Here is a 21,103-nt window from a genome sequence, read left to right on the forward strand (position 1 = left end):
TGTCTGTCTGTCTGTCTGTCTGTCTGTCTGTCTGTCTGTCTGTCTGTCTGTCTGTCTCTCTCTCTCTCTCTCTCTCTCTCTCTCTCTCTCTCTCCCTAATAACCATGCAAATAACCATAGAGGGAGAGCGAGAGCGAGACACAGAGTGAGAGAGATGGGGAGGGAGGAAGAACGAAAGACAAAAAATGAAAGAAAGATAAAGAGAGAGAGGGGGCGAATGAGAGAAAGAAGGAAATGGAAATGAGATGAAGAGAGATTGTGATACGAATAAAAGTCTACGCTAATGACAACAAGAGAGTAGAAGCGGTTATTTACACGACCGTCGTGTACGCAGTCAATTATTCTTGCTTTGCGTACACAACCGTGACCCCTTCGAGTTACTGTTATCTGATTGGACGTCGACAGCAACGTGTATGTAATGAAATCCATTTTCAAGTAATCGTGTTCCAAGAAAAGAACACGAATATTGCCTTGAAATAAAATGCCGATAATAACATTATAAAGCTGGTTCAGGTGATGTCATTAGTCACCTGAGCACATTCTCTCGGCGTTTTATGACGTTACCTCATGTCAAAAGAGGTGCACAAGTTGAAGGCCACATGGCACCTTTTGTCGAACAGGGAAACCGTGTCATCATTTGACCGCGTCACGTGATTCAGTGATGTCACTGCACAAGGTGTAGGCCTACTATAAGAAGGATATTTTTTTTCTGGCTTTTTTTTACTAGCATCTGTTCAGTATGAATTAATTAGAGCAATTTACTTTTATTAAAATCACCAATAAACCGTTAATAATGCCTTTCGTACCATTTTTGCTCGTTTTTCATCCTTGTGTCTCCATCTGATGTCCAGTAATAGTTACCCACCAACCTCTGTAAAAATATTAGGCGTCCCCGTCAAGTATTTCATTTGCTATCACAACGAAAAGTGTCAAAATCCAGTTGACAGATATACCCTGTAAAAGTCGAAACGCCACTGCTGTTGCTACCAAAAGAGAAATGTATAGAAGTGGTTTGTGGTTTTATTTCGCCTGTCAAATTCTTGCTTGTATGACCAACTTCAATTTTATTATTATAGGTATTATTTATTGTCACTGCATTACTTTGTTATTATAACTTTCATTGTTTTTTTTTCATTATTAACACTCCATTTTTTATTACTATTACTAATGCATCCGTTTCATTAATAATCATCACTCAATGTTTTTATTATCGTTAAAATTATCATTATCATTGTGCTTATTAATACCTTATTAGCATTAATATTCTTGCTTTAACAATTCTTATATTCTTTAGTGTATGTCAGTTTAGTAATCTGTCGCGTAATACAATGATATAGACAAATAAAAAATTCTTACCTGGTACTGTGATGCCCGCAACTCGCTGTGCCCAACAAAGCAAAAAAAAATCATACCCTAACAAAACCCCGTAAAACAAACCAAAACCACAACTCCGCACTTTTAACGCGAACAAGAAAACACTCCATCGTTTACCAACCTATAACACTCTGGTCTAACAAAACTCACAAAACTCAACGGGAGCTCCCAACCCAGGTGACCTCCTCCAATCCAACGCCAGACGCTTTGCCGCCGCTGGCAACTCGCCGGTTCGTCGACGCCCCGTTTTCTATGCCGCTTTCCTCAGCAAGCACTCACCGTTTTCTTTGACTCGTAACCCAGCAAATATAAATCGTTGCAAGTCCCCCTCGAAAGCTACCATTTTCCTTTTAATCATACCGCATAAGTATCATTGTGTTTTAATACTTCTGCAACAGATGAAAATTTTCATCAATGATAATTAATTTCAAAACTTTCTTCCTTTAGTAATTTTATAATAATCTTCACCTCAGAAATGCATTACCAACTTAAACCTCCTTTTCCAATAAGTCTGCAATATATTTGTTTATTTCCTTACCAAACATTTAGCTGTAATCTTTATTCTCTTTCTGTATGCCATGTAATAAATTCATATCTTTACAAAGTGAAATTTGCTTTGAAATATAAAACAGCACTGGGTATCTCATAAATTTTGAGGGGTTGAGTTTTGATATTGAGTGGTTTAACGCAATTTCTTTTTTAGCTTCAAAATACCCATTTCCATTACAATTTATTCTTCCTCTGATGTTCTTTGCATTTGGAAATATGAAAATCAGTTGTGATATCAATAAAACAAAAAAGGTATACAAGAAAATGCCGTATCACAATCATACACAGATTTTATTTCATAACTTACAAGCTTTACATTACTCAAACCTTACTTCAAAACTATACAAGGCTCGAGAGTTAGAAAAAATGAAGCTGCAGTGCCTAGAGCAGGTGAATGTCCTTTATCTACGTTATAGATGATGTGACATCCATAGACTTTTTTTGCAATATTTATTTCTTTTGTAAGCTCAAAAAAGTTGGGGGTTGTTCCCAGATCCTTTCTTTTCTTGCTTTAATAACAATTAAGAGCTTAATAGTGTGTGTATGTATTTGCAAAGTTTTTTTGTATTTTTTTCTTTGTCCTAACATAATATGAAAATCTCAGAGACTTTGACAGTGGCTTATTCAGTTAGTTATCATTAATAAGACTGTATAAATCATAGTTTCCTCTTACTTTGCCCATGGCATTAGCTACAACTATCTTATGAGGGAAGGAATTTAATATTAAGATCATGCTTTCATACAATACTTACCCAACCAGTGAATGCCACAGAGTCAATAAAGTAAGAAGGGGATAAAATATGGAGGGTAGGGACTTAGCATAAACTTTGCACTTGTGACCGCTTGTATCAAAATCATGATCTTGTATATTAGGGCTATCATACAAGTCACACTATAGTTACCATACATATCTCCCATTGGTCATTGTTCACACTTGTTCTCAAAAAGCTGCTTTCCATCTGTCAGGTAGTGGTAATGAAAGGAATCCTGTCGAGCATAACTTCCAACATAAATTCAAATGATACATGCATATCATCTACAGGTCTTGTGTATTTTTGTTATCAAAAATATAGTATAAAGTAGAATTCAAAATGAGTAATGTATAGGCATTCTGACTAGAAGATGTCCCACAAAAACATATGGTAACTATAGCAAAAGACAATAATAGATTAATTTGAGATTCTACTGGCTAATAAAAATAAACAAATGCATTTTATTCTTGTCCTTACCTAAAGAACTACATAAACATGCAAAAAATTTCTGGAGGGCATCAATATTTACATCCAAAATCTCTTTAGCTTCTCCTAAACAGGTGAGAACATATTCATTTATACAAACACACAATTAGGTGGCACCCACACTACCAAAAACACTTTGCACACAGACATTGATTAGCATGAGGAACTGAGCATTTCTACTGCAGCAATATGTTGAGGTAATATATGTATTCTAAATTTATCAAACACACAATAACTAATTGAGTTTAGCATTGAAGATGAGTATAATGAGACAAAAGTATTATTTGATTTTTTAACATTTTAATATAACTAACTACTTAGAAATATTCCACAGTGTTCTTTCAAGTCCTTTACTAGTATTTTTTCATTAATTAGAAATGAAATTGTCAATAATTATAAATCAACTTATAACTAGAATTTTTTCCTATTAAATAACTCAAAAAAAGACTGGAATTATATCATCTCTACAAAAAGTATTTAAACGTACTCACAATATACAGTGATTATAATTTCTTTTAACTACTGGAAGCTTACATCCTGAGTAAAAACAAAATCATTCTGGAGTAATTTTTACATCCTAACACTCAAGGTTTAGGACTTTTGAACTCGAGTCAACCACACACGGTTTTGTAAATGTTTCTCCTAAATTCCAATCAGCCTCAACCACATGGATAACTGCTGGTCACTGGGTATGTTTGTGATATGAGCAGTGCCTTGTGATATTCTCAGCTGTCCAACAAACCAACAATTATCAGAAGTGGCTGAATTGTCATTGTGGATATGTCTTACAATTTATGAGGTTAAGAAACTTTATTCTTTTTAGATATTCTTGCTCACCATTGAGCTAAAAACAAATAAAGTAAAGAAATTCAGGCTATTGCTGTGAATGAACACCAATACTTTTTTTTTTCTTTTACAAAGCAAATGTACACTTATTTAATCAACTTTATATGTCAAACAACACAACTGTTATGGCTTCATCTTTAAAAGGTAAAAAATCACATTTTGTTAAAATTATTATACAATTTAATCATCAATAAAAGTTCATTCACAACAATATTTTTGCAATATCTTAACATTTGGATATTTTGTGCTTAAAACCTTTGATTTCTGTATTACAAGTTACGAAAATAATGAAAAAAACTGGAAGATCTCTTGTATATCCTTCATCCATCGACAGGTTTGATCCTTGAGTTTCTCCACTTCGGAGACTGGCTTAAATAACTACACATCTGATGTGTGCTTGTCACCTCACTGTTCAACAGGGCTACTCATCCCTCAGAGGGGGTCAGGCTCCACCTATCATCGGGCACAACAGGACAGCTGCACTATCAACTATTTACGTTTGCTCAAAACTCTCAGAACACTTTCTTATTCACATAGTGCCCAAAATATGGAAGAAAACTCTCTAAACAGATGTCGAAGTTAATACACATACAATAGAAGTTCTTTCATTATTAAAGGATGCTTCAAACAATGGATAACATTAGATTTTGTGGAGATGACATTTCGCTTTACTATTCTTCCATATTTTGGACATGGAGACATTGCATGATACAGTGGTGCTGATCATTCCTGTATTTGCTACACTGTAAATCTGATATATATATACGTTCTGATGTAAACACTGCATATATTCATTATGGCAGCTCTGTTGAACATTTCATTACCATATATGCTTTTTATTTTCTTGTCTTAAGTCAACTGTATGAAGTTTCTTAAAATTTATGCAATACACTTGTCAAATCACTAAAACCAAAAAAAAAGATAAACAAAAAATCTGAGTTAAAAGACATTTAAAAAAACAAAAATATCAGCATTAAAAAAAAATCAAATAAAAATAACAAAGTGCATACCTTTTAACATAAAAGGAAAACATATTGTATAACAATTACTAAACTATGGCAGTTATTCTGTAACATGCTTGCTATACAGGAGTAGCACACTAAACATCCATGCAGTGCCATACTGTAGTTTATGTGATGTCCAGTCGAGGTCTGCCCCTCTGTGTTAGTTTCAAGGTAAGCACTGAAATTAAGGGTCAACATAAAGGAACTCACTATACACCGTCACTGTGGACCAAGGACAGTAGAAACTTCTGTACACTATATACAAAGGGAAAAATCTAAAGTTCACTGCCAACGCTTCTTTCAACATGTTCAGTACATTTTGCTTGAACTTAAGGCTGATCTGAAGTTGTAAACATAAAGACATATTAAAACCAATGGCTGTCCAGAAAATCTACTGAATTATAACTTCTATTTTCTCTTCTTGCTTTTAAAGTTTGTAACGTTTCTTGCTTGTTTTCTTCTAATCCAACACTTCAAGGTGAGATAGTCTGGATCTACTTCTATCCGTGGTTGTCGCTGGCGTAACCTTTACTTCTGCAGCCACTAATGACGATTAAAAAGGTCATTAAAGCTCTGGAAATTAGAATGCTTAATTAGAATTAAAGACAATTGGTATTTTGTAATATAATACAGTATATAGTTAATATTCTCATGCATAAAACCTACAGATATTTTCATGTAAACAACGTAATAGTAAAGCAGGAAAAAGTATTCTGGTAACAATGATGTACTATATGTTGATTCAAATTCCAGACATAATAATTTCATGTTATAATGCAATGCAGTTAAATACTTAAAAACATAAGGAATCACATCATGCTGAAACTACAATATAATAACAAAATAACAGATAACAGAGTTTTGTCTATCAAGCATTGTGTTAAAAACTAATCATGCAAAAATAGTAGGTATCTATATAAAGATATTCCACTGCCTATTACATAATAAATAGAAATGCCAAATATCAACTGACATCATTCACTGTCTAGTGCAGTTCAATTCTATGCTCAGATACTGAATGAACAACATAACTAAAGAAATTAACCACATTAAAGCACAGAAATAAAGAATGAGAAGTAGAAAAAATCTAATGTCTTGCTTGTTCTAATATATTTGAAAAAATCATGCATATGTCTCTTTCAGTGGCCAAGGAATAACAAAGTTCAAAATAAAGCTCAATGCTTCACAATATCTGCATTCCCAAACTGCAATCTTGTAGAAAAGTAAGCCCATAGGCACCACTTACAATTTACATATGAAGAAAAATAATGTAAAGTTTGTATGGAAGGATTTTACTTCTGCTTCTAGCTATATATGCTAAATACATTTAGCTTCCATAATGACAACTGTTATTAAATACTTAATTTTGGTATTTTCTTTTGTCATGTATAATTTTGACAAAATATGAACACTTAAAATTTAAAATGTCCATAGAAATTAGGTGATATATAGTGGCCTTTACTCTTGCTACTCATAAAGCATAAATGAAGAAGCTTTACAAAACATCTATTATACACATACAGCCATGTAATAAATCTAAGCATACATCAGAAGAAAATAACAGTGAGATACAAGCAATAGGCAGCAAGACTAAAGAAATTTGAGAAACTTATATTCTTTTTAAATAATGAATCATAGCAATAATACTTGAAGAAAAAAATAACACGAGCAAGAAAATAAAATGGCAATTATGAATGAATTCTATCAGCCTTTATAGCAGAGGCTACAACCTCTGTTACTTCATCCAAACTCTCTACGTGACCAGACAGCAACTCACAGCCCAGGACTGATGAGGTGTTAGTGAGTTAGTGCGGATCTCATTTCTTAGAGTCCTCATCCTCATAGTCTTCATAGTCGTCATAGTCATCCAAAGGCGCAATCGTGGAGGTGGTGATGGGTGGCTCCAATGGAGATGCATCAATGGGACTGATGCCCAAACCCACACCCAAGGGACGCATTATATTCCTCCCCTATGAGGAGGCAAGTTAGCTAGCGTTACAAGGTGACTCCATAAATGCTTTCATAAAGCTTTTTTTTCAACGTGATTTTAGGGGGTGATGGGAGGAGGAGGAGAGAAGGAAAGGAAAGGGGAAGGGGAAAGGGAGGGGGAAGGGAAAGGGAAAGGGAAAGGGAAAGGGAAAGGGGAAGGGGAAGGGAAAGGGGAAGGGGAAGGGGAAGGGGAAGGGAAAGGGGACAGTGGGGCAGAGGCTTGGAAAGCTCTTCAGGAAAACATTCAGCAGCAAGTGCTATAGGCAGGTCATAGTTAGTGCTGCAACTACAATTCCATTTGTGTGTCTTTGTTCATGGTGGAACAAATCTGCTCATACATATGAAGTTTGCTTTAAAGATAAATTCAAGAATATGTCAAAATCTACACAAGCTCACAATAATTCATATTTGAAAAATATTTGGTAACACATACAAAGAAATGACAGGAATGAAAAGTACAGTATTCACTTTCAGCTTGTCACTTACATTCTTGAATAACACACGTTAACTAAAACAATATTCTCTAAATATCAAAATTAAACCTGTAAGCAAGGAGTATATATCAAAATACATCTGTTAAGAAATCTAGTTTGATGTAGAAATAGTGTGAAGAGAACCTCACAAACATATTGTTTAAAGATTGTATATCAATATCACAATCAGTATTACAAATCTTATAACAGGATTTTACTTTAAGCAAGTGCAAATATCAATCACAAAAAAATTATTCAAAGTTATTATTTCATGGCATAAATATGATCTGAATTAATGTTTTTCCTAATCACTGCATGAGAATTTGTGAATGCTTATTAGAAAGTGGGTCTGCATGTGTATCAATGTGTGTGTGTGTGTGTGTGTGTGTGTGTGTGTGTGTGTGTGTGTGTGTGTGTGTGTGTGTGTGTGTGTGTGTGTGTGTGTGTGTGTGTGTGTGTGTGTGTGTGTGTGTATGTGTGTATGTGTGTATGTGTGTGTGTGTATGTGTGTGTGTGTATGTGTGTGTGTATGTGTATGTGTATGTGTGTATGTGTGCATGTGTGTGTGTGTGTGTGTGTGTGTGTGTGTGTGTGTGTGTGTGTGTGTGTGTATGTATGTGTGTGTGTGTGCGTGTGTGTGTGTGTGTGTGTGTGTGTGTGTGTGTGTGTGTGTGTGTGTGTGTGTGTGTGTGTGTGTGTGTGTGTGTGGATATGTGCATGTGTGATTGCATGATTGCATGTGTTCATGTATGTGCATAGTGTTTGTGCACACAAATGACCTCATTATAACAAATGTAATTATTTAGACCTAAAAAAGTACTTTACTTGATGCTTAAACTGGATGAAAATTCACTTAATAGTGTTCTCCATGCACGCACTATATCATAATTCCCTCCCTTCTGAAAGTACAGTATACTAGAATATTTTCCCCAACTCTTTACAAGCAAAATGTTATCTCTAATTATTAAACCATGCAATTATTTTTTTTTTTTATCAACTCGCTGACACTGGAAGTGCATGTATCTGCGCACTGTCCACTATGGTTTTGTTTCAACACAATTACCAATTACCAATTAGTTACAATTACTTGGCCTACCTGATCTCACATATTTTTCCCTTTCCTTGAATCAGCAATAGAAAAAAAAAGATAATGGACAGTGGACAGCACATATCTCCAGCATCAATGAGTTAATGTGTCACTCTTTACACAATCCATTACAAAGAGTCACATACCTTCCCAACAAGCTCCTGTGGAAGCAAAGTTTTTAAAAAATCAACAACACCCTGTCTCTAAACATTAAGAATAAATAAAAAATAAATAAAATTCCTACAAATCCTCTACATCACACAGCAAAATAAAACTAAAGCAACCTCAACACAACAAGACTTTTTAGCTCACCTGACCCGGCCGCCAACCGCACCCAGGTAGAGGAAGGCCGTCAGGTCCTGTCGGGCAAGGAGCATCCAGGCCAGGAACTCCCATCTCTCCCTTAGGTCCAGGATTGCCTCGACGTCCACGCCGTCCCTGATTACCCTAGTTTTAGTAAGTGTTCAAAATAGGCTGAATTATTTAAGATAGGGAAGAAGATGTTATGGTGACGGCAGTAAGCCCTCTGCGATAAGTGTAAAGTGAGTAGTGAATAGTAGTGATGAGAAAACATGCTTCTTTTTTCTCCAAAAGATATGAATATAAAGCAAGCAAAGTAGAAGTTTGTCTTTTGTAACAGGAGAAGGGAAGCCAATCCTTGAAAAAAGACCAAAGTGAACTCTTATGGCAGAATGAAGTAAAAAGTATGTATCATACATTTGTCACAGTTCAAGTAGAGAAAAAGAAACAGCAATGCAATAGAGGTCGTGGGATCAAAACCAACACTTACCCTTTCTCCTTTCATGCCCTTCTCGCCCTTAGGTCCCTGGGGAGTTAAAGAGGAATAGAAGGTGTCAGATCCTGTGCATTTGATCATCCTATTTTTTTGTTCTCTTCCTAATAAACTATATTGAACAATAATAATATAGTGCTAACTGGATCTTTTCTAATTACTCAATTGTATCTGTGAAATTTTCAGAAATTCTATATGATAATTTACCAATAATATTACATCAGTACAAGCTTTATAGGAACTAAATAGGTTAATCAAATTACAAAGACAAGAAAACTACAGTACTTTAAAGTATACTTTAATAGGAAGCAACTGGTGATCTAATTGAGAGAAAAGCAGTTTGCTAACTGATAAAGTCCATAGTCTCAAGAGCAGTAGCTTTAGTACATTATGAAAATTAATCAAGTTTTTTAAAATTGCCTTTTTTGTATATCCAAAAGAACTAGCGTTTGCTTACAAGGAGCCACAACCTTCTTCCCTACTCTCAGTGAAAGGCGACGCCATAGAAGGAAAAGAAGTACATAAAGATCCTGTTGTAAACTTTCAAGTACAGTAAGTAAAATATATAAACTGAGATAATATTCTTTAAGCATCGTGAATTGTCATTAAAAGAGTCCTATTACCAATGCTTTTCTTTAAGCTTAGAAATGTATACAGAAATGTATTAATTTCCAATAACACTTATTTCTCAATCACAGACTGCAATATATTAAAATGAATTGTCATTCATACTTCAGATATATTTATTACTCCTATTTTGTAACATGAAAGAATATAATATGTCAATCTTCAAATCCTTCTGAAACTCAAAACCTCAGTGGAAATACGAACCAAGGTTCATAAAAATAGTTAGGAAGTATGCTAATATAAACAAAGAGAAACAAAAGCTATCAAAATCTGTAAATGTATTCTTCTTTCTCTTTTTTCAATACAGTAGAATTACAGTAGAAATAGACTTTTAATTTAGCAGATCCAAGCACATGCAAAATAGCAAAACCATCCATGGTTAGTACCTCAACCCCTGGAATCCCGTCCGTTCCCTAGAAGCAAAAGATGTTGGAACATTAGTAATTACAGGATGTGGGGGTTACAACTACAATTGTCACTCCATGTTCTTGTATGACCTTACCACTTACAACCATTAAACTACAGCTGGCGTTGGTTACTGTTTCTAGATATAATACCCAAACCAAGTTACTAAATGAAAAACTGTAGACGTACAAAATGGACCGGAATTTCCCTTTTGAATAAACTTTTTAAAAAGTGAGAATATGGAATGACAACTGCTTCAGGATAGGACACACAAAGCACCATAAACAAAAGAAAGTAGGATAAGGACTCAAATTGATACATAAAACACAGACAAGTGTGTGAAACAAATAGTCTTAGGACTCGTCATAAGAGTCTTTACAAATATTGAAATTACACATAAAAAGCTTAGATTTTTTATTGCAATATGGTTCCTTTTCTCTCACTGCCATCTCTTAGTCTATTGTTATTCATCATAATCAAAATAAAAGGATTGAAAAGATAAACAGTATTCTACCACTGTATACGTATGGCCCAGAGAAAAGAAAACATATTGTAGGTATGAAATTATTAGTGCATAAATAAATAAACAATATCACAAAAAGAAATTACAAGGTAAAAATTGTGCCAACTTAAACAATGATTTTACAAAAGACAAGGACTTTGACATGAACAGACAGACACCGAGGGCCCACATCTTGTTAGTATTAAAAACAACAATTTGACTTACAGGTAGTCCAGGATCACCTCGTTCACCCTTTTTGCCAATTTCACCTCTAGCACCCTGTGGAATAAGTGTAAAATTACAAAACTGAAATCTAAACAAAACTAAAAAGGTTGCTAGGACCTTTTACTCCCTTTTTAAATATATAATCTTGCTACACAAACCATTATAACTACTGTTAAATTGGTCTAAGTGATTAATTTCCATCTTAATGATATTTAAAAACTACTTCGTATATTCAACACCTAAACACCAAGCAAGATATTCAAAGTTAACTCACCTTAATACCATCCAGCCCAGGAGGTCCCTGTTGAAACAAATTAACATGAGAATTATTACAATAACAAGAAAATGCTGAATGTCATGGCATACATATAATTTGTACTACACATCATTTATGCCAATTTAACTAGATGTCATGCACGTGTAAAAATGCTTGTATTAGCAAACCAAGCCATGCATGTTCCAAAAATATGATTTCTTACATCAAAATTTCTATCTAAATTAAAAAAAAAACATATTTTTAAAGGTTTTGTAAAGGACTAAACAATCTACAAAACCGAATACAAATTTCATCTACCTCGAAATGAAGTACACATGGAGATAAAATCGGGGAAAATAATTGTTTCAGCAATAATTGAGATCAAATTAAGTGTATAAGCTCAATATACCATGCTTTACATAATTCAATAAATTCAAGCATGTGCTTAATCAGACTATCTTAAACTACAGAAAATAACTATAATCCATTTTCCTACGTCAATGAAATACAGATGGTGTACTTTTAATCTATTTCTATGATGTTCTTTAATCAGCATCACACCTGAGCTGATGATGAATCGTGTGCACATCTCTTCAAGCGCAAATATATACTATGATTGGACTTACTTCAACTGGTAAAAAAAAATTCTATATAAATGCTTATCACTGTCAAGCTCATCATGCAAAGACCTTTTTTTCTTTTAAAATAATAAAAGAATATAGCTTTTTCATACAAATGCCAGACAATACTCTAGCTATCTCCCTTAATGCTTAGCAACATAATGCTGATGCTTATATAAAAAACAAAAAACAAAGCAAAACATAGGAGGAACAATAACAAAGTAACAAAAGCCTCTAAAGTGCTGTGTTGCAAAACAAACGTGAAACAAAAAGAAACTGATTTCAATTCTAAGTTTGGGTATAAAACATTCATAGCCAGATTATAAAGACCCATCACGAAAAATACATAAAGAAATATATCAGTTAATTTTCTTCCAGCATTCTATGGTCAAGACCTGTACACATACCATGCATATTTGCCATCAAATACTATACTTTGAGATCAATAATATTTGTAATCAATAACCTACATCTATATTCTTTCCAAAGTTTATGTTCTAACATGACTGAATCAAATTCCTATATAAGCATATAACATTATATTCTAATATCTCTGTTTACATTACTCTGTACTACTAATCAACTTTAATTTTATCAAGTCATACACAGAACAGATGTCTTACACTATACACACTTTATTTGGATACTGAGAAACAAAGAACTGAAAACTTCAATTTGTACTCTATACTACATTCACTACATATGTAGATTAAGAAACAAGAAAAGTTATCACCAACATATTACCCAATTACTGCCTCCAACTGAGAATCAAGTCACTTGTTCACAATCAAATCCAAACATAATTAACAAACCCAGCAATTTAGATACTAGCACAACTAAACATACTAGTAGATCATACTTTTAACCAAACCAGCACAAATCAAAGAAACTTTGAAAACCTACAAAATCCCTGACCTAGCTTTGAAGCCTTCAGAAACATTCAAAGACCCCCCCCCCCCTTATAAAAGCAATTTTTCAAGAGAGCAACATCCTAATCAACAAAACAATATGTTGTCAAACAAGGTGCCACTTCCATCCACAAATGGCAAAAGATAGAAAAAAAAAGAAAGATAGGAAAGAGAAGCAAACAAATAAAATGCAAATGCTGAAATCAAAACCAACCCTGCCAACAAAAGAGAGCCACACATCTTAGAAAAAAAGCTTCCTATATCACTCAAAGCAACATTGGAAAAGAGTAAGGCATCCATTTCCCTTCCAGTAGTGACAAGTGGCATCCGACGGCAGACACACAATGAACACCATGGAAAAAAGAATAAGCATTAGAAGACAAAATCCACCACCGTCAAAATTAGCCCCATCGTCTTATCCCTTTACCAGACCACCTTACCATTGGGCCAGGTTTGCCACTCTCTCCAGCTCGACCAGCCTCTCCTCTGATTCCCATAGGACCAGGAAGACCCATGGGGCCAGGATCACCCTTATCGCCCTTTTCACCCTGGAAGAAAAGATTTTGTTTACTATGACTGTCGGAAAACTGGTCTCTTTTTTCTCTTTACTCTTATACTTAAACTATGGTGCAGTAGATAAGACAAAAAAAGAGTATTATGTTACACACTGTTTTGCAACAAAAACTAACTTCTCAAAAAAAATCAGCATTTTGGTCTTTGAAAATGAGACTAAATAATGTTAACTTTATTGTATCAAACATAAATAATAAAGAACATTAAAATCCATAGGACACAGAAACAAGGTCCAACTTACTGGATCACCCTTAATGCCATCCTGTCCCATTGCTCCTTTGATGCCTGGAGGACCCTGCAAGCCTGGGGTTCCTGGTGGTCCAGGAGGTCCTGGTGGTCCCATGATCTGTCAAGCAAGTGTCACCATTAAGACACCAAATTCTGGTAATTTCAAGCACCTAAATCTAATTCCAGGCACTTCTTATTGGTCATGTTTCTTCACTAAACAAGAAGGCAATACTTTCTAATAAACAAAAATTCAGCGAGTGAGTGACATGAAGAAAATCAGAGCCATTTAATATTCAAATCATGGGGAGCTTATTCAACTGCTGTCATACTCATTGCAACTTACCACTTCTCCCTCTACTTCCGTCCACATACCACTGTCTCCCTGAAAGAACATGACTGGATTTAGAACCTATCAATGCAAAACATACAATTATAAAATAATTATTAAAAAATAAAGAATATAAAATGATAATTCCAATAGACTTCATTTAACACTTGTATCTTTTCATTTGCTTTTAAACATTCAGTATTCATACAAGAAAAAGATAAAAAGGATACAAACTGCAAGCTTCTAAATCATGTATAAACACAGGCACCATATGATATGCAAGAATAAACAAGAGAAATTCATTTTCCTGTGGCTTTATTGGTTAGAAATTTGAAATTCATTCCTTCTACATACTCAAAAATCAGATCAGAGTGAAATCATCTTACAAGATAAAAAGTATAAGAAATGTTATCTACAATAATAAGAAGAAATTCACTGTTAGAATTCCACAAGCCATAATGAAGTTTAGAAAGATATTGGTAATACCTACAGATAGATATTTGCTAGTGCATCAGTACTGAAACCTGTGCTTTAAACAGTTTGGAAATGCCTTTTAAATGAAGGAAAAGAGAAAACTGCAAAGATAATAGTATTAATAACTTTCAAATAGTGACAATTTAAAATCTCAATAACTAACATTTCAAGTTATAAATATCAACATTGTAGAATAAGGTAATGTTAAGAATATCAGAAAGTGATGCTGACTTATGATCTCCTGTTGCTAAAGTCGGCCTTGCAATAAATATCTATGTAATATATGCCGAACAGAAGGCAATAAATTATCTAATTTCAAAGCTGGATGAATCAGAGAAAAAATCAGAAGACAGTGCTATTACTTCTCATAAAAAGATATCTTACTTTCTCCATTACTTTAGTTTTTTTTAAATAACAGTACTCTGGTAAAGAGTATGCTTCATACTGAATACTAATTCTTAATCAGTATTCAGTACTAAAGATTAAAAATATCACAAAGAGCAAAAATCAGCATTCATCAGAATTTTTATGCAATTTCTATTGATAATTTTAACATAGTGATTGACATCAAAATCTAAATCTGAAACTAGTATTAGCTTCCCAGTTTTCTCTTGTCTTTAAGATATTTTATTATAAATGGACCATCAGAATATTCACAACATACCATGACGATGAGACTCATCACCACAGATACGAAAGGAGAAAGTCTATAGAAAAGAAGGTGGAAAAATTGAATACCACACACAAAAACATAATTGAAGAAGAAGAGGAAGGAAAAAAAACAACGTGCAGTTACCTGTCTTCTTCTCAGTTTTTTCAGTTTCTGGGTTTGCAGTCACAGGAAAAAAGAAAAGACACACATTAAAAATCTTTTTAAATCATGCTCAAATCATAAAGTCACTGGCCGAACTAAATAAAATAAAAATGTTGAGGCAAAAGACAATGTGACAAGCTATGGTTTACAGACTTCACAAATAAAAATCAGACAGACTTTACAGAAAGTCGAAAGCCGCCACATGTCCTGTGTCTCCTGTGCACAAAAATAATATGAAGCACTTAAATAAAGTGTCTAAAAAGCTGCTTTGACATGTTGGCTCGTCTGAGGACATATCAAGTGAGAACATGACAGGGGTATGGAGGGCAGGTGGGATAAGCAGACCCTTCTGAAATATGGGACGTAGGAGGTGTTGGGTAAGCCAGTTTATGGATCTCTGTTCATTCCTTGTTTAAAGTCCTCAACATTAGGATTAAAAAAGGGCTAAGAAAAAAAAAAAAAAAAAAAAAAGTACTATTCATGGCAGGATTAATAAGACTTCTATAACCATAAGCATGGCATCACCCAACAAGTCCAGGCCACAAACCGACTTACAAGTTTGCCCCTCGCCGGCCGCACAACAGCTGACCGTGACTTGGGCCCCTCCTGGTGGACCAATAGCAAGACAGAACATCCATGATGTCAAGTATGAGCAGAGGTGGGACTATTCTATTTAAATTACTCTAATTTCTTTTTCTGGGGGACACAACTCCTTTCCATCAAATGTTTGTGATCTTTAGCAATCTATATCTTCATGGTAGATTAATACTATAAACTGGAATAACTTGACTATAGTTCTGACAGCTTGATGTGCATATCATTAAAACCTTTGTGTACATTGTGAATAAGCTGAAAAAATGGATTATGAACACACATCATAAACATAGGAAATTGTGAATCATTTGTGACACAGCAGAGTGCTGTGTTTTTCAAATTCTATTTTGAAACATAACTAAATAATAGGCAGAACATGTAAATTACCTTGCTAAATATAGAATATATGAAACAAAAAATCTGTATTGGAAAAAGTAGGTTCAACATAACATGTTGGTTAACAAACTGTGTAGGTCAGATATGTTCCTCTAAAATGGGTCTAAAAGTAACCTGCCTATGTACAACCTAGAAAGGACCTCATGTTAATATTTCGTACACATTAGCAAGGGTATTACATCTGCTCTCATCTAATCCACACAAATAGATAAGAATTTCATAATAATATTGCAAAAAGACCAATGAAAACTAAGAAAAGTCCGTTCCCTTCACCAATTTCACACAATTTTACTCACCGAATCACCCTTATCGCCCTTATCACCTTTGAGACCTGGCAGGCCCTTCAATGGTAGAAATTGATAGTCATTAGAAAAAGTGAGGCCACTCACATAAAGAAAGCAGTTCCATGTCATCATGATATAACTTTCCATAACTTTGCAATGCAATTATTAACAACACCATATAGTCATTATCATCATTTATCATCATTTCTCTTTGTTTACTCACTGGAGGTCCAGGAAGGCCAGGGGGTCCCATGAGACCTGGAGGACCTATATCACCATAGTCACCCTTCTCTCCCTTAGGACCAAGAGCCCCAGGAAGGCCAGGAGGACCCTGTGGGCCAGGTTCGCCGTGGATTCCATCAATGCCTGAGGGTCCTCTTGGGCCACTATCTCCCTTAGGACCAATAGAACCCATGGAACCTTTCTCTCCTGTGTACAGCAAAGCCATTAAAACATAAACTGATATTAGACTCAGCTTCAAATATGTATTATATTGCTATCTGGTACATGGGTATAACCTCATGTGGGTGAGCAAAAATATATGCTGTTCTCATTTTGTTATTTTTTGCCCTACTGATTCTACTATTAATCAACTATGGTTCATTGTCATTTTAACAACAGAAGAACTAAATAAGAACTTTCCAGCATATCCTTTAAAAATTTCTTTATAAATAAAATCCTTTTCTCTTTACATATAAACCACTTTTCACTTCTTTGTCCACTTCTGTAGAACCCACCTTTCTCACCCCTGTCGCCCACTCGTCCTGGTTCACCCTTAGGCCCAGGCTTTCCTGGAAGACCTCTCTGTGCTGCTGTGCCTGGTTGGCCACGTCGTCCCTGTCACCACAATCACATTAATGAACTCTCACTATCAGCCTACACTATGATATAGGGCAACTATTAGGTGCCATGGGATAACATGCTATACTCCCTAGAAATTCTATCTAGTAGAGCACTTCCTTATATTGTCTCCCCCTTATTTTGTCAATATGTTACAACTTGAACTGGCACTGTTCAAAAGTCACATGAGCATATATTCTTTTAAGAGAAATATCAGTTTATCATTACAGTATCAACAACTTAAAAACAAACATAATAGTACCAACAGAACTAAAATATATAAAAGGCTTTAAACTAAATGCAAAAATGGGAAACAAAAGATTGTGCATAAAATTCATAGAATGCTAACTAAACATAAATGTGTATGTATAAAGATGACCGAACAACCTTAAACATCCTTTAAATATACGTTTCTTGAATAAGGTCAGCACACAATGTTAGTGTTTTATTAATTAACATTTTATCTGTTAGTAACTACTGTTTAAAGTACACATAACATTTACAAGGACTACACAAATACACAATAATACTTACACAGAACACAGGACGAACACAGGGTTAGTGACACCAGATTGGGTGAAAGGGTTAGTGACGTCACATTTGGCCGAGAGACCATTGGTCAATCGACTGGAGGAGGTGGAGACAGGACAAACACCAACACCACAGCTGACCAATCACAAATCAGCTTACAAGAAAATAAGGAACCGATTTTCTGTTAGTAGCAACCAACCACCTAAGTGCAACTGAAAACCTGAATGAAAGACCTCACCCAATAGTAACCAAAGAAAATTTCGAGCAACCACAAAACCAAATCCCTTTTTGGAAGACCTGAAAGTAACTAATGATTTATAATCAATGGTATGCTACTTGTTCATGCAGTTATGCAAAAATAAGGCAACATTGACATGCAAGAACTAAAGGCACATACATTATCATAATAAGCAAGTACAAAATAACAAACACAAATAGGAAACTTTGAGGGAGGTGGAAATCAAAGACATGTGTATATACACTATCAACATGGCACGCACACACACACACACACACACACACACAAAGGAATACATAGAATTTCACACACGCAAGGATTGGGAATGGGAGGATTTAGTATATCACTGTCCATATGGTTGTGGAGACCATATTACATAATCATATAACAGGATTCAGTACACATTACTCATCTATTCATTCACTCTCCTGTACATTACCAAGGTATCAGTGCTTTTAGACTCAAGTGATTAGTTAATACTCATTCTGAAGTTTAATTATAACTATCAAATTTATTGGATTAATATTGAGAAATGTTGCAAATACATTAAACCAAACAGCACAGACTGTTTAACTGAGTTATTAAGGCATAGTCCTGCTACATTCCACATCTATGGTTGTGGCAGGATATTTGCCAGAGATTAGTATTAATATTCAACATATTAATCTGTTACTAATAAACTCTGATTCACTGCTGGCCTGAGTATAAAAAATTGGGTATATTAAAGAAAAAAAAAGAAAAAGAAAAAAGTGCATATACTTGTCTCCATATGTAGGTGTGTAAAACTAGATAACTTCCCAATATAATGAAGGTGTCACCAACAGTTGCATCTTTGATTTAAAAGGGTGTGTTTCCTACACATCATAGCTATATCATTATCATTGTAAAATCATACAGTTATAGCTGTAGTAGGACACATCCCATTATACATGTGCATGTACATATATGTGTCTGTGTGTATTTGTGAGAGAGTGCACCCATGTTTGTACTAAGAGCCTGTTATAACATGTGGTACATACCCTCTTGCCCCGCTTGCCCCTGGGTCCTCGTGGGCCTAGTACACCATCAATCCCAGGGGGTCCAATTGGTCCCTCAATGCCACGTTCACCTTTGAAACCAGGTGGCCCAGGGGGACCTAGTAAGGAGAGGATGAAGGGGAGGAGGGATTATGACTCCATCATTCGAGTTGGCTGGATGTTATGTACACCTGGGCATCTTCTTAGCCTCACTGACTTCTAAGCCTGAAGGTTGCTTGAACACCAGGCATTATCCACAAACCAACACAGAAAAAGAGGTACATATAGCATGGATACAGACTGTCATTTATCACATGATCTAAGATGAGGATGCTATGGAAGGTACCACAGGAGTGAAGTGGCAGGTGTGGGACCATCACAGAACCAAAAGACTCACCTGGCGGCCCTGGAGGACCTTCAAGAATGGCTGCTGCAACTTCCTTGCCGTTCACAGTGGTGACGCCTCGCTCGCCCTTGCTGCCCTTCTCACCCTGGGGGGACGCAAGGGTCAGTCGTGCCAAGGGAGGGAAAAGGGAGACATGCCTTGGATAAGGATGGGCAGAAGGATGTGGGGACATGTACTGTTATGTTGACCTATGTTGAGGAGTGGACAGTCATGCTGAAGAGTGGGGGAAGGGAAGCTAGGAAATGAAATCTGTCATTCCCATGAATGAAGAGAGCTAATTAAGTGAGATAGGATCATGTAGCTAGGTGGGAAATTTGGAGAAAGGAGGTGTCTTGGAAGAGGGAAGAAAGGATGGAGATGAGAGAAGTAGTCAAGTTTAGGTGAAAGGGGAAAATGTTCATCTAATTCTCAATTCCTTTATGATAAAAGTAAACATTTGCAGGGAAAACAATAGAATAAGAGAATAGTTAGTAGAAGAAATGAAGGAAACAAGGACCTGTCATGTTTGAGAATAGAGAACTTTAAGAGAGATGTAGAAGAGGTACTATTTTGAGCAAAAAGTTGAAAATAAACTAAAGAGAAGACAAAGCCATTCTTTGAATGCTAACAAAAAACAATAATATGAATGAATAAACTCTGATATAAATTCTGATAAAAATGTTCCTGATCCAAAAAAATAAACAAGAAATACATCCTACAAAATCTTTTTTTTTCTTTTTTTAATCTGGTCTAATTATTTTTTCTGGCTGTCAATCTATAAGAATGGAAAGTTACTTAACTGTAGACCAATGTTAAAATTATTATGGGTACACACAGAGTTCAGTAGCAATTATCAGTACATGTCTGTTATCAATATCTTTAAATACTGCTGTAAACCAACTAATGAGTATGAAAATGTCTGTTAGTTTGACAAGACACTTCATAAACAGTAACTAATTTAGTACTGAAGTTATCTAAATAATCCTCTGTAATATGTTATGTTAAAACATGAAGAGGTTTACCCTGTTAGTCATGTTACAATGGATATAGTCACTTAGCCCAAAAAAAGTCCCTTTGTATGTTGTGTGGGCCACCTTCAAGACAAAGTTTCTAGCAGTTTCACTGATCAAAAGAATTAGTAAGGTCTATTTTGCTGCCCTTTTCATATCATATCATAAAACTTTCATGACAAACCATGTCACTTTTGAGCATAGAATATCTTTGAGAGAAAGGAGATTTAAGATGACTTCCAATTCAAAAGTAATGAAACTGAGTGTAAATCACTAGCTGTTTTATACAGGCTATTCATACCAGCTGCTTATCAATCATAACAGATATTATATCCTGTAGTTCAGTCTTCATTTCCATTCTATGACAAAACACAAAATAAAAGATTCTAACAAGATCAAACCATCTGCTGGAATTTCTAAAAATAATAAAATAATAAAAAAACAACTTGATCACACACTCCAAGCTCTAAATGGACTACTGGATCAGAGTAGCGAG

At 35.0% G+C, this 21,103-nt stretch overlaps 1 protein-coding gene across 1 annotated transcript in view; it reads right to left on the bottom strand.

Moving 5' to 3' along the window:
* Positions 1 to 2,195: 2,195 nt before the first annotated feature.
* Positions 2,196 to 21,103, bottom strand: part of LOC113829392 (collagen alpha chain CG42342) — a 40,909-nt gene continuing 22,001 nt past the window's right edge. Inside the window, exons 11-26 of the mRNA XM_070132554.1 lie at positions 19,610 to 19,703; positions 19,216 to 19,331; positions 17,325 to 17,424; positions 16,811 to 17,016; positions 16,600 to 16,644; positions 15,869 to 15,919; positions 14,041 to 14,079; positions 13,711 to 13,815; positions 13,337 to 13,444; positions 11,387 to 11,413; positions 11,113 to 11,166; positions 10,367 to 10,393; positions 9,351 to 9,386; positions 8,873 to 9,007; positions 6,789 to 6,981; positions 2,196 to 5,584 (exon numbers count right to left, since the gene is read on the bottom strand). Of these exons, the coding sequence (XP_069988655.1) occupies positions 6,829 to 6,981; positions 8,873 to 9,007; positions 9,351 to 9,386; positions 10,367 to 10,393; positions 11,113 to 11,166; positions 11,387 to 11,413; positions 13,337 to 13,444; positions 13,711 to 13,815; positions 14,041 to 14,079; positions 15,869 to 15,919; positions 16,600 to 16,644; positions 16,811 to 17,016; positions 17,325 to 17,424; positions 19,216 to 19,331; positions 19,610 to 19,703 (1,296 nt within the window). The 3' untranslated portion in view covers positions 2,196 to 5,584; positions 6,789 to 6,828. The remainder of the gene's footprint in view (positions 5,585 to 6,788; positions 6,982 to 8,872; positions 9,008 to 9,350; positions 9,387 to 10,366; positions 10,394 to 11,112; positions 11,167 to 11,386; positions 11,414 to 13,336; positions 13,445 to 13,710; positions 13,816 to 14,040; positions 14,080 to 15,868; positions 15,920 to 16,599; positions 16,645 to 16,810; positions 17,017 to 17,324; positions 17,425 to 19,215; positions 19,332 to 19,609; positions 19,704 to 21,103) is intronic.

The sequence above is a fragment of the Penaeus vannamei genome, chromosome 17, assembly GCF_042767895.1.
Source record: "Penaeus vannamei isolate JL-2024 chromosome 17, ASM4276789v1, whole genome shotgun sequence".
Lineage (NCBI taxonomy): Eukaryota > Metazoa > Arthropoda > Malacostraca > Decapoda > Penaeidae > Penaeus > Penaeus vannamei.